The 14,196-nt window shown below is 40.8% G+C and overlaps 1 protein-coding gene across 1 annotated transcript; it reads right to left on the bottom strand.

The window, feature by feature from the left end:
* Positions 1-1,068: 1,068 nt before the first annotated feature.
* WHAMM (WAS protein homolog associated with actin, golgi membranes and microtubules) lies at positions 1,069-10,964 on the bottom strand. The gene is made up of 9 exons (XM_010294807.1): positions 10,797-10,964; positions 9,428-9,578; positions 8,725-8,894; positions 7,866-8,031; positions 6,678-6,865; positions 5,131-5,217; positions 4,951-5,046; positions 4,104-4,572; positions 1,069-1,432 (listed from the first exon to the last, which is right to left on the bottom strand). The coding sequence occupies exons 1-9, from the start codon at positions 10,938-10,940 to the stop codon at positions 1,146-1,148; spliced, it is 1,758 nt and encodes a 585-aa protein (XP_010293109.1). The 5' UTR covers positions 10,941-10,964; the 3' UTR covers positions 1,069-1,145.
* Between the last annotated feature and the right edge of the window lie 3,232 nt (positions 10,965-14,196).

Here is a 14,196-nt window from a genome sequence, read left to right as displayed (position 1 = left end):
AAGAGTGCAGTTGCTGTATGGCTGACACTTACTATCAAAAATCAGAGTACCATGGTGTAAGTAATGCTTACTTCACAGCAGTAGCCCAAAATGACAGCACACTGAATCCACTTCTTCTGTCAGGATATATTTTTATTAGGGGTCAGTAATAAACTCCAAGAAAGAAACTTTGAATAATTTTTGTCACTATCTACCCAAAATAGAAACAGTCTCTAAATTGAATGTAGCTGAATTTTTAAATAGTCAGGTTCCACACACAAAGCAAAGATCTGCCATTTATAAGGCTATCAGGTAATTTAAATTCATGAGAGTAGCTATAAACATGTATTGACGTTCTCAGTGGAGAAATGCAGCTCTGTATTACAGGGCTGGATCCCAGAAAATATTCTATACAATATTTTGGCTTGCTCTTTCATGGCAATAGTTCATTGTAAATGTAGATGTATGGAAAACATTTAGCATCTAAAAATTCTCTACATTTAAGCTTCCAGCTAAAAAGTAAACTTTTCAGTAATTACTACAGTAGCATTTATTTCAAACTTGGTGCTAATTTTCCCAATTAGCATTATCAAGCCCATTCATAAGTGCACACTTTATGACATAAAGATAAATGGAGTATGCATGTAGTTATTTGAGTGTGAGCTGTATTAGACAAGCAAAAAGTTAAAGAATTTTCTGGACGATGGAGGTAGGAATGGGGGCTTCCAGATTATGCTAAGTTTTCTGGTCTGCCTCTATCATCATGGATTTGATTCTACTTTTACCTGAAAAAATAAGATTTTCAGTTAGTTTTTCACTCCTTAAACTTTGTTGTGAAAGCATTACCTACTGTGTAGTAACAACCTAAATAATGTATGTTTCAATCCAGCATTTTAGCTGTCTTCAGATATGGTGAAAACTCTGCATGGTTGAGCCAGAAGTACCTACACTAATGCAAGCATAATTTGGAGTATGATTTCTCATGCAAAAATAAGAATTTGCAGCTCCTGTAGAAAATCAGCAGGATTATTTTACTTTATGAGACATTTTGGACTATGAGAGCACACACAATCACACTGTTCTTTCATTTTGACAGGGACAGTCTTCTACAACATGCAAAATGAGACACATTGTTCCAGTCAGTAAGTCCTGTTAGCCTGAATTGGTTAGCTGTCCCATTCTCCATTATTCTGATCATTGTTCTCCTCTTCTTCAGAATCAGCAGACACTTTCTTAATTCTCTGGATGACTGCCTTAATGCTTCTCTCCAGCTCATTAGTGGATCCTTTACTGACATCTTTCTCAGTATCTCGATTCACTTTTCTTAGTTTAACTCCTTGTCTTATGGCAGAGAGAATGTTGTCTTTTACAGAGGCATATGGATTTTGCTGTTCCACTTTGCGAAGATGAACTTCACTGCGTTTTAGAGAAGCCAAAACCTCATCCATGGAACCTGCAACAGATAAATCAATCTATTGTTATCAGAAGAAAGAACAAGACAACTACACTTACAGAGGTACAAAACCCTACCCAAGTGTTTAGGGTTCTTCCTTTCATCTTTGCTAGAGACAGGAAAAAGATGGGTCTGTTGTGGCACAGACTCTTTCAAGCTTCTGCAACACCAGGCTCTGGAACTGCTTTAAAAAAGTGGTTAAATCTTTTATATCCTGAATTGAGAATCCAATGCTTCTTCAACATTGTACAAGGTTGTGCTCTAAAGAAGAAACTATACACAAAGGAGGATGCTTCTTTTTCATTACAACTTTATGGGCTTTCAAAAAAATTTCACTGAACCAAAAATTCTCTTGTACTCTGTACTAGAAACAATCTGCCATTCCTCCCAGCTTGCTCAGATGCCTGCTGAGACTGTCAATTGCATTTTTGCTCAGCCAAGAGAAAAATGAAAGGATTTGAGTAGAAGGACTTGAAACTGCACCACTGAAGTCAGTGGGAGCCAGATCAGGCCCTAAGCAGGCAGGCAGGCAGCTCTTTTCTGTATGGACTTAAAAAAATATTTCCCATTTTACAACATGATTTAAATCTCAGGCATATGTTTCTGAACTTCAGACCATAACTGACACTATACTGAGAGAGCTTCCGCTACTTCTCTTGATACACACTGTAAAACGTGTTTTACTCCTTCTGCTGGATTCTTTGTTGCTAGCTTCAGACTGTCAGACAGCGAGGCAGTTCACCTGGACAGCAGTCAACTCCTATAGCCATAGGTTCAGACCATCTGTGCCTCACAGCTAGAAGTATTTTTGCCATGCGCAGTGCACAGAAGATTATGCGATTCACATCAAGCACTTGAAATACAACATTCTGCTAAATCCTGTGGTACCTTCAGAGACTGACATGCCAGAAAAGGATCAAGCAAAGATCCACCAAGCCGTCATACAAAGCCTTCAAGTAAGAAAGTCTTCAGTCCATTAATCAAATGAGCTGTGTGGTAACAGACTAGTCAGACTAACAGATTATAAAAGAAGTTCCCCTTGGAAAGTATGTTAACACATTACAGACAATATATTCAACACCAGAATATGAACCTCTCCTGCCTTTTCATGTACAAAGACATGAGTAGTCCATGTGTAACTAAAAACAACCTGTTTATGAAGCTGTTTCAGTAAGTTCCTGTGGCAGTATTTTGTATTTATTACTAATGCAGCAATTAGCATGCTGGTCTTCATGAAACAGGTGTAAACGACCAATCAGGTCTCTCTGATAAACAAAAAAGGATTTTTCTTCTCCAAAAATAATGAAAGGACATCAATGTAAGGCTGTGAATGGTAGTAAATACTAGCTACTACCAAGGCTAGTAGCTAATCAGTAGCAGTCAGACTACTCTGGTGTACAACTCCTGTTGCTAATCAAAGCTGCTTAAGTGTATCTGTGGTAGAGTTATCCCACAGACCTCCCAGACTGAGGTCCGCACACTTCATCCACATCCACTGGATGCACACTAGTTTGTCACGGTAACTCAGCTGCATCTCAGCTCTTCAGCTGCTTGTGCTTCCCCACAACTTGGAAGAACTGAAAATGCTGAGCTATTTCTGCCTGTGGCTTGCCTCTTAACTGAGAGGATACAAGGGCTGCTTGTATTGTGAACAGTCTGAAAAGGAAAAGGAATGTACCACATTTAAAGACATGCTTCATTCAAGCATAAGCTCCACTGTGAAAAATTACAATAAAAAATTGCAGCTTTCAAACTTAGATCGATCTCCCTGACATAGTCAAAATATCTGCTTGCTTTAAAGATAAAAATAAGCCTGTTAGCAGGATGTAACCAGTGCAGCCTTGAGAGACTGCTGAGCTCTATTCTCTTTCAAACTACTGTTTCAATTGCCAAGTTCAGCCTTCAATTACACCTGCATGATCTTGCTAAGAAAGCAGAGGTGTAACATCAGAATTTTTGCCCTAGGAATGTTAGTATGCCAAAGCTATCCATCTGCCTTTCAAATCCTGGTTGAATTCTGCATGAATTCTCTTAAGAAACCTTTATTTAGAAACCAAGCAAATTGTAAGTGGACACAGGCTGTGCACACCTTAGAAATGCAAGCAGCCCAACTGCTAGCTCTATAGTACATAAATCATAAACACTGAAGTGTAGCCTCAGTACAACCACAAATTTACCCACAGAGGTCTTCTGACTGGACAGGTGATTAATTCTCAATCAAAATACCACATTCGGTTCAGAAGTTTCAAAATTGTGGCAAGAACAAATCTGGTAATAAAAGTTGCTTCTCACCAAACAACATGAATAAACCTCCTCTCTTTGGAATTTCTTCTGACACATTCCTACCTATTACAGCAGTGGGATTTTCAGTGTTATGAGAAATGCAGGTCCTGAATTAAGATCTCCACAGAAGTAGTAGTGCTGTGATTAAGCATGGTTTAAATTAATTGTAAGGCTGTACTTAACAAGTGCAGGATTCCAACTGAGATTCAAGTTCCAATGTCATAAAAGACTGACCTGTATAATTTGACAGCACTTCCCAAAAAACACCAAGCCACACACTCTGAGCATAAGGAGCCTGTGAAGTGTATCAAATGGGATACACAAATCATGTGAACAGAAAAATATAGGAAACAGAGGAAAAAACACTAGTCGATGTGAGCCTTCTTACCTATGTAATTATTTATAGACCTCCTGGATGAGTCATCCTGTTTGTGCAACGCAGGGCTTTCTGTGGGGCTATTGGAGCTCAAGGGAAGTGGCTTATCCTCTGTTGCTGACGGTGTCTTTAAGTGGAGAGGTAAGGGGGAAGGTGGGGGAGGAGGGGGCAAAGGAGGAGGGGGCGGAGGAAGTGGTGGTGAAGATGGAGAGACCATCAATCCCTCGCTGTGCTTTTGTTGTTCTGCAGCACCATCAGTAACAAGAGTCTGGACAGGGATATCTGCTGGGGTGTTCTGATGTGAGGCTTTTGATTCTTTGGCTTCTACTAGCAGTATACTCTTTGGCTGCTCTGGAGCTGCCCTTGCTCTTGACGAAGGTGGAGGGGACAGTACCGCAACCTGCTGAGTGACGCTTCGTGGCAACTTGGGACTGAGAGGCTGGGGACGAGATGTTTTCAGAACAACATGAGTTGGACACTTCTGAAAAACAAATCATGAGGCAGGAGGTCACATCTTCCTTGGACTGCCCAAAACATCAACCCCAAAGGTCAAAAAGCCACAGAGTACAGACCTGTCCCACTCACCCATTCAAACAGAAAATTCAACCCTGAACAGATTTAAATTAATATCAAAGTATTTCTTTCAAAGCCATTTCCTCACTTGTATTCTTCGCAACAGGTTCCACATCTGGAAGCTATATCCTTAGTGGATGTAATGCTCTTGACTCGTTACACACAATCCTATTTTACACTATCCAAATGGTGGTCTCTGATTTGGACCGTTCTCACACGTGAGCTCTGGCTACTTTCTAATGCTGTTTTGACACCATTTAGGACTACTGTAGTTCACAGTACTTGCCTCCCTGAATGTTTTCAGCCTCTCCAGTGTTTTCTGACGTTCCTGGCTTATCCAAGCTTTTTTCTTTTTCTCCTCCTCTTTTTGCTTGTCTCTCTTCTGCATTAAAGCACAAGTAAGTGAGCATTAGTGTGTGAAAACAAACAGCTGCCAGATTCTCCAAGGCTGCTATTCAGTACTCACTATCTGTATGCTGTGATGCTGCTGGAAGCGTTTTTTGCTCTCTTCTGCCTGTTGCAGTCTCTGCCGATGGCTTGCTTCACATTGATCCTGGTAGAACAGCAAAATTCATGCAACCCTTGGTTAATTCACATTTACTGTGTACTATCTGTGCCATTAACTCCTGTGTAAAAGCCACTAAACAGTGACCAAGGCCAAGTGCTTGGCTGTGCCAAGAAGGACAGCTAAGCTCAACCAGTGGCAGATGCAAGACCCTGAAGGTGAAGTCTGTGGGATTCCTTCATGGCTAAAGACATGGGATCTTTTGTTCTCCTAATTAGTGATAGGGTTATTCATGCTGCAGAGGAAATATACCCACATCTAAACCAATCCCTCTGCCTTACATTTAGGTTAAAAAAAAAAAGAGAACAACAACAAAAAAAAGGCAGAAACAAGCTCTGAAGAAATCTCACCCAGGTACCAGCTCAAGGGAAGGGGTACAAAGACATGAGGAAGAAGGCAACAGGGAAGGTAGCAGGGCATTACAAAAATAATAGCTCCAAAGTTGCCATAGCTCCCAAGTACAGGAGCTATGTAGTCCCAAGTACAGGGAAACAAAGGTATACGAAACACAATGAATGGCTGACAGAGGTATCTTCTGTTAGTAACAAAGTGCTGCAGAGAAGCTGCAGGCTTCAATATTTTCTCTGGGAGTCGCTATTTGTCACTGTACAGAGGGGGATTAGCCACATGGCTGGGTAAGCATTTCCAAATCATCTGGCATTTGGCTTTAGTGTTATAAACCCAACAGACAGCAATTAAGTGAATGAAAACAGAAGCAAAAGAAGTGTCTGACGAGGAAGCAGTTGCAAGCAAGAGACAATGACGGCTCACAAAAGATTTCCAATTTCACTCCCATTTTGTCCAGGCTAGTGAGTAAAAGGCCAGACAGACTTGAGCTTAAACTCTGCTCTCTGCCCCAGCAGGACTGTGCAGGTGTAAGGCAAGCTCAGCTCACTGGGAAGGTTCATGAGAGTCAACTGGGATCTCACTTGTGTCTTCCTAGTGTTCTGCTCTGAATGGGAACCAAAGGAAAAAACTGCCCTTTGCACAGAACCGAGAGGCTGGAGAGAGAATTGCAGCAGTTAGATTTTCCCCTCCCTCCCGTTCAAAGTTAAAGTATCATTGTGTGGGTTGTTCTGTCACTGCAGCTTCCCTCATTGCAGGCCAGGTTTCCTCCTGTACTGTAGCTGCTTTGTAAAAGGCTGCCAGGGCAAAGCTCCAGCTGGCCACAGCAAGCCCCTGGTAAGATTTAGCTGATAGGGAAACACATCCTGGGTCACCATGTAAGTTTGTGCTCCCTTAATAAACTAGAGAGGCACTTGCACCACACAGTGGAGTGCAAAGCTGGCTTAAAATCACATTGCCCCTCTTCCTGTTTGGCAGCCTTGGCACTGAGTCATGTATCATCTTGTACATTACACCCAAAGCTTCCCTAGTTGTTTCCTGTCCATCCCTCATGAGTCAAAACATCAGCTAAAGAAAATGCACATCTCCAGGACTGCATTTACTTTTTTGTTCCTGAGGTAGGCTCTCCTCGCACAGATAGTCCCACGCTTTGTCTCCAACTGCTTAGTCTTCTGCCTCAGCATCGTCATTTCTGACAAGTTAGCGTAATGTTGTCCCATTGTCTGTTCAATGACCTTGAGCTCCTCAGGATTTTCACATGTATCATAGTAAACAACTTCATCCTGTTTCTCTAAAAAGGCATTTGGCATTTTTTTAAAAACCCAAAAATTGCCACAGATATTTAAACATTTAAAGAACTAATGACATTTTAAAAGCCACTGAAGGCAGTGAGTTAGTGATTAGAAAATGTAATGCTCCAGAGCCAAACTTAGTCCTTCAGAGTCTTACACAAACATGTGATGTTACTCACAGGGGTGCTTTGCAGGATCAAATTTATGCTGTTAACATTTGTTATTATTTAGCTTCCTCTTTCAAATGTCTCTCTGTGCTTTAACTCCTACATTCACCGACTGGAGTTTTCCTGGAAAACTGAAGACTGTTCTGATCAGCACTGATCATCTGTTCTGATCTGGGTGACTTATTTCACTGTTTACCAGGTTTTAAATATGCAACAAGCAGGAGCAATGTTTACTTCACAGTGTACACAGTAACAGAGAATTCATAAGCACAAATAAGCATAAACAAGACTGGTGCCTAATTTGGTCATAAATATGTTACAAAGAGGCACTTAGACTGGAATATAGCAGTACTCAAGTACCATCTAGCTAAAATTACCTCTTTTTGACACTACAGGATGTTGCAATTCCTACATGTTAAATTACAACAGATTTGTGATGTATGTCCTGTGTTGTGTGTCCTGAAATTCAGGACCCATTTCAGCAGGTCATGATATCCACAGTTTTTATGCATAGATCCTGTAACTACAAGAGCAGTTAAGTATTTTCAATATAAGTTATTCCATATGCTAAGCCAGTGCATGCACATACCACAGCTGCTGTCAAGATGAGCTACTAGCGTGGGTTTTTTTTAAAACTTGTGTTATCAAATTAATGTCTAATTAGTCAGAAGACAAAATATCAGATGATGCCACAGCATCATTTTCCAATGATGCTTTCCACTATCAAGACCTGAGTAGTGATAATCATCCTTTTTTTTTTCCAAGTGAAAACAGAGCAGGTTATATCACTCCTGTGTTTTGGATATGTGCTTAAATATTTGTTTATTCTTACCTTTAATCTGTCTCCTTAAAGTATCCAATTGTACAATAAGCAGCATCTCTTCATGTTTCAGTACTTCAAGCTGTATATTATATAATTCCAGCTGCGTTTCATAGTACTGTATTTCCAGCTCCTCCACTACACTTAGGCTGTCTTCTTGTTCACTGAGGTTCTCCATCTGTACAGCCCCAAATAGAAAATAAAAAGCATTAATAACAAAATATGCACACATGAAACATGCATGGATGCACAAATACCTGTACAAACACAAGCCTGGCCTAACTGGCAGCTGCTTACAGGCTTTGGTAGGGAAACAACACAACATTAGAAATGGCTCGGAGCAGAAAGCTTTATTAACCTGAAGTGTAATTTTACCTTAAGTCTACCAGAAAGGACTTCATTATAATCTGCACAAATAATACTGCTCCTGAAAACAATTATATATAGTGCAGTACCGTACTCTTGGAAAATAAATACCAGGTACTCCTAGCAGCAGTTAGATGGCATCATATCCAGAAGATCAGAAGATTAAAATTAAATAAGTATCTTTATTTTGCAGCATCCTCTGAAAATAATATCTGGTCTTGATTTCCCTAAAACTAGCAATTTTTAAGGTTAGTACCACAAATGCTAACATGACACTTGAACTGTAAAAGCTTGTATCTTAACCTTTGCTAAGTGTCCTCATATGTGCAGGCACAATTTTAAAAAAACTGAAGACATGCAATTTACCACAACTTAAAACCATGTTGAAAACCTAAGCTGTTTCATAGACAAAGACTTTGAAAGTCTACTCCCACGACCACTTTGGTAGGTTTTGATCAGCCCTTCACCAAACAGTGACAGAAAAGGAGGCTTTTCAAGGTCTTACGTTTTTCTGAATGCCAGCTCTCTTCTGTTTCAGGCACAACTCTCTTGCCCTCAGATGCTGAAGGGTTTCTTTAGCTAACACACATTTCAGGTTTTCTAGTCGTGGCAAAGCTGATGCCCAGGTGGCTTTACCAAATCTTTCCTGATCTTGTTCCATTTGTTTGTGCATTGCTGCAGATTAAAATATTGGAATAAGAGCCAAGAAATGCAGTGTATTAATAGCCCTTGTGGGTTTCTACTACAGCTGCAGTACTAAAAATGCTGATGCTATTAAACAATTTCTGAAGCTTCTTTAGAAATTACAAAACTAAAAGGTTGAACTTATGATTTTATATATGTAAGTAAAATATTTTGTTGTACCATGGAAACATGTCTTAACAGTTACACAGCAATCTACTCAGTTAACAAGCTAAAATCCTTGAAGCTTGCATATCAAGCATTAAAAGTGTGCATGGTTTTTGTTCAGAGGTTTGCAGCCAGAAATCTCAGGCCTTGATAATGTTTGTGTGCAAGCCAAATGCAAGTTGTAAACCAAATTGGTTAAAAGATATAAACCTTAAGTGAATAAAATGCTTCTTTCTTAAACTAGACACTCATTCTAACCTCAGGGTCTGCAGAGAGAGACCAGCAAAGGTGATAAAAAGAGGTCTCAGTCGCCTAAGTCAAGTATTTACACAACCTTTTGTGTAAATCATTCTGATTACCCGCCAGAGCCTTTACAGTTTCCTTGAAGTAGTTCACAGTGATATCCTGAATGGAGCACACAGCATTCTCAGCTCGCTTAGTCCATTCTTCAGCATCTTTCTGCAAAGCTGCTACTCTTTTAGGCCCCAAATTGTCATACTGCAAAGATTTCTGCAAGGAGACAAAATTCTCAGTTGCCAGCTGGTTACCACAGCGGTGCAGCCCACATTATGCTATACTTAGGGACATGTCAAGCAAGGCACAGCATGCTGGCAAACATGACCTTCCCCTCACTTGACACAAAGTGAATCACTACTCATGCCTGTGTATTGCCTTGTTCTTCTTTTCCAGGCTAACCAACATTTGTTCCCCAACCATGACTTTATGCTTAGCTTTGAATTAATTTATTTCTTAAAATATTTTTAAACTAGCATCTTAAAAATCATGTCCAACACAAGTGTTTTCAGTTGTTACTAAAAGTAACTCAAAAGCACTCTTCTACATGCAATGTTCTCTTCTATTTTTCCCCACGTGTTGACAGCACATTGCATTGTCAGGTTCTCCAGTTTGGCAGTTCTTTCACACAGGAACAGGGATATAGAAAAGAAACATAAGAGATTTTAACTTTAATTTTCCGTACAGCATACTAGATTATTTCATCTTCACAGATTTAAACCTTCAGTATCAACAACCTTTGTTAGAGAGCACTGTGCAGTGCATTCTCTGTGAAGCACTGAACAGAGCACTGCTCTGCTCTTTTCTAGAACATCAAAAGCTCACTTTAATTTTAACAGACTATTTAAGGAAAAATGAAAATAGTAGATAGCTGTCTTTTCCAGGGGCATCATAACTTTCAGTATGTGCTTTCAGTTTAAGATGCACGTAAAATTAAATGAAGGTACCACTGACATGTTTTAATCTGTACTTCTAGCAGGCTGTAGCAGCAATACAAAACTGCTTTGTGTGGTAAGGTCTCCTCCACAACTGAGTTAATCCGGTGCATCAGCATTGCTGGGGGATGACATTCTCACTGTCACAAACTAATCCCACTGAAGGTGGCACAACAAAGGCTACTTCAGAGAGTAAGCCACAGACAGGTGGAGCTTGGGGCCGTTTTCCTTTGAATTCCACAACACAGAGGGAAGTAGGACACTAGTGGGAAGACAGCTGCAGTTCTATTCAAGCCAATACCATGGACTCTGAGGTCCACTGTGAGTGATTCTGCCCTAACTTTGAATTTCTCAGTCATGTTTGGTGGTTTGGCAGGGAAAAAAAAGTAGGTGAAGACAAGAACTAGGGAATGTTAAGTGATTTGAGTCTAAACTGCTCCAAGAGCAGCTGATGCCCTGCTATATAACTTGGCCTTTCACCTTGTAAAGGCAGACCTACCAGGATTTCCAGTTTGTAAAGCGTTGCCAGTTCTCGCATATCTCTAAAGGGCTGCAGTAAATACTGGTAGAATTGTGTTGCCATGGTGACCAAATCCTGATAAGCTTCATCTTCTTCTTCATAAACCTTCATCAAAGCCACCATTGTGTCAGCATTTTTATGCTGCTGAAGAACCTAGTGGAATAAAAGGTAAATCAGACTTGGCTGCTTTGCATCCATGTGTGCTGACTGCTGACGAGCTTTGGTGGAAAGGACTCGCCGCTTGTCATTTAATGAACAGGCAAGAACACCCACTACACAGGAGGCGTATGCCAGGCATTCAGCAGCCACCCCTAGCTGGAAATATCGTTAACACCGCACTGTTAAAGGCGCTAATTGCAGCATATTGCATTGGGGGACTGCAAGGAGAATCATGCCTAGGACTTCCACCACAGAAATTCTAACAACTGTGTGCAGGTGACTTGGTTGCTCCTTTTTATAAACACAAATGGGAAACTGGGGATGGCTGTGTACTGGAAGGACAAGTAAAGTATTCTTCAACTAGTTCTTGTATTGCCACAATTACTAAACGCCTGCTAATATGAAATGAGTTTCTGGATCCCGAATTTCTGATTTGGGGCACAGAAAAATCAGATTGCAATTTAAAAATAAGAATTCAGAAACAGATTTCTACTCCTGATATACCCTGCAGCTAAATTCCTTTAACATCCATATAGTTTATACTAGTTTATTCTAATCTCAGTTCCAGTGATATTGCACTTTGTAACTTGTAATTCTTCCGCGGAACAACTGTCTGATACACTAGTCCTTATCTGAGGTTTTTAATTGCTTCTGTGACAAAATACAAAGTTGGAAACTTCCCCTCAATTGCATTTGTTTACTGGCGCCAATCAAAGTTTCAAAGATTTTTCTTTGACAGCAGCTAGCAGAGACCATAGTGCGCTCTATGTGCCAGGGTAGAGCGCACCAGCTGAGAGAACAGAGCTGAGTTCCACTGAGAAGCACAGACCTTCCTGGAAGGACAGTGTTTGCTCTACAGCTCTGTTTGGAGGGAAGGGACTAGGGGGTGGTTGGTGCCACAACAATGAGAAAAAGCATTAGAAACATAAGCTGATTGTGTTGCAACTGAAATGCACTGGAATTAAACCATCACCTTTGCTCTTGCCAGCTGAGTCTGGGTAAGACAACAGGAACAAAGATCCCAGCTGTGGAGGCATTTACCCAGGGCAAAATCTGTGGAAGTCAGCTCAAGGGCATTTCCCACCCATCCTCCCTCCAGGCCTGGCACCAGCAGGACAGGGGAACAAGAGGATCTGAACTGCAACATTTCTGATAATCCCCAAAGTCCTGTGGCCTCTTAGGCTTCCCCAGGAGCTCATGGTAGCCCAGACACAGTCCTAGGGCCCACCTGCAGCAATTTAACAGTCTGCTTTTTCCCCACTATTGAAGTCAAATAGAAACACGATAGTTCACTTTCCAGCTCCCATACTCGAAGTGTCATGAGGGTCATGCTGCTCCTGGAGGATATTTATAGTGAGTAGAAGAGAAGTATTAGTGAAGTTCCAAAGTCAAGTCATGAAAAAGTTATTCATTACAGGGATGTGGGATTTTTGATGGTTGGGGTTTTGACATTTTTCGGTTGTTTCCCTGCCCCTGTTTTAAAGTAAAAAATCTTCGCTTTTACACAATCTGATTAGCTGGGCTAATGGTTCACCATTAGTCCAGCTAACTCCTGTAGTTGTTGTAACAGTATTGCTTGTGTTTCTTCCCCTTTGTACACACACAAAAAAAAGAAGTATTTACACAATACTACTCTCCTCTATCTCATACCGATATCTTCTGCATTCTTCAAGATCAATTTCCTGGCCCACAGGATGAGGCATTTCAGAAGGACATGGTTGTAAAAAGGGAAGAAGGATGCTCTGATACTTAAGGCTAGTTTAGTGACAGAATAGGCAGGTTTTATTTCTTGAATCTTGTGTAACTTGGTGTAGACCAGAATATAATGAATTTATGTCCCTGTTAGTTGTTGTTGCAAATACAACACTCCACAGCATGTTTAGCAATATCTAAAATATAGTTGGAAACAGCAGAATAACGGGCACCGAGTTATACTTAACCACCAAACCCCAAACTGCCACGTGGCTGCACACGCTTGTGTGGCCTGCAGAAGAGCATGGTGGCTAGAATGTATTTTTAACTGGGTCATGGACTGTTATAGGCAGTTATGGAAACCTTAGCCTTTGTGTACAACGCTGTGCATGAACTTCATGTAAACTAAAGTTGTATTTTTAAAAACAGTGCCTTTCTGAAACAGTAATGTTGTTACAGCTGTTAAATACTGAACTAGGAAACAGAAGGCTAAAGCCAACTGTCTTAACTTTCCCACAAAGCATGATCATTTTCATAAAACACCTTTCAGCTTAGTTTGATAGCAAATAGACTGCAAACAAATACTGCAAGAAAAGCATAGTAGAAACACACTGGCAATCTTAAAGTATTTGTAACCCTTGTTTTAACATACCAATGTCCAAATTGCAACCATGTTACTAGACACCACCCTTTAGTCATGCTTACTAGAAGGAGGGAAAAAAATCCAGGAACACTCCTACAGCAAGAAGAAACTTGCAGTACTAAAGGGAGAAAGGGCTACCATCATCACTAGTTCATACAATCATTAGGTCAGAATGTGACACTTAAAAAAACATAACAATTTCTCTAACTACAAAACACCTATTTGGCACAGGTCTGTGGCTAAGTTTGGTTTTAAGAAAAAACTTGACTGAGAATCTCCCAGTTATAGGCATCACTGCAAACAGGCAGTCCAAGAACTTTATAGGGAGGTTAGAATATTAGTGCATGATTGTACTCTCCCTTTTGGTTACCATCCTACCCATTGCACAACACTGCTGGATATTTTTAGCAATGTGTTTTTGTTAGGAGTACTTGCAGCTTAAGTAAGCACCCCAATGCCTTATATTGGCTGCCCACCCAGAGCTGGCTTATTCCCCACTTAATAAAGCAGCACTCAGAAAAACTGATGACACTCAGTACTTGAGAAAGTTGACTTAGCTGTTTCCAGACAATCAAAAAAGTGTTTGTGTCAGCACTAATCTGAACATTGGCCAATACTATGAGCAAGATGGTATCAGTGACTTGGTCACCCCCGCTCACATTACCCAAACGTGAGTCTGACCTGTGCGACTGAAGCTCTTGCAGCAGAGGCTGCTAACCTGATGCATGCAACTCCCAGGTGAGCAAAAGGCAAAAGCAGAGGCTCAGACAGGTGCACCTGCGAGCTGTGCTGTAGCACTAAACAATGAAAGCGGCCCTACACCGAGGGAAACCTTATTGTGCCTGCAGGGGGAGCAGGGGGTGGCTCTGCAGCACGCCCGCCCCG

This window comes from Phaethon lepturus, unplaced genomic scaffold (assembly GCF_000687285.1).
Source record: "Phaethon lepturus isolate BGI_N335 unplaced genomic scaffold, ASM68728v1 scaffold13029, whole genome shotgun sequence".
In the NCBI taxonomy this organism is placed as follows: Eukaryota; Metazoa; Chordata; class Aves; order Phaethontiformes; family Phaethontidae; genus Phaethon; species Phaethon lepturus.
The sequence above is the reverse complement of the archived record's forward strand: the minus strand, read 5'-3'. Positions and strand labels throughout refer to the sequence as shown.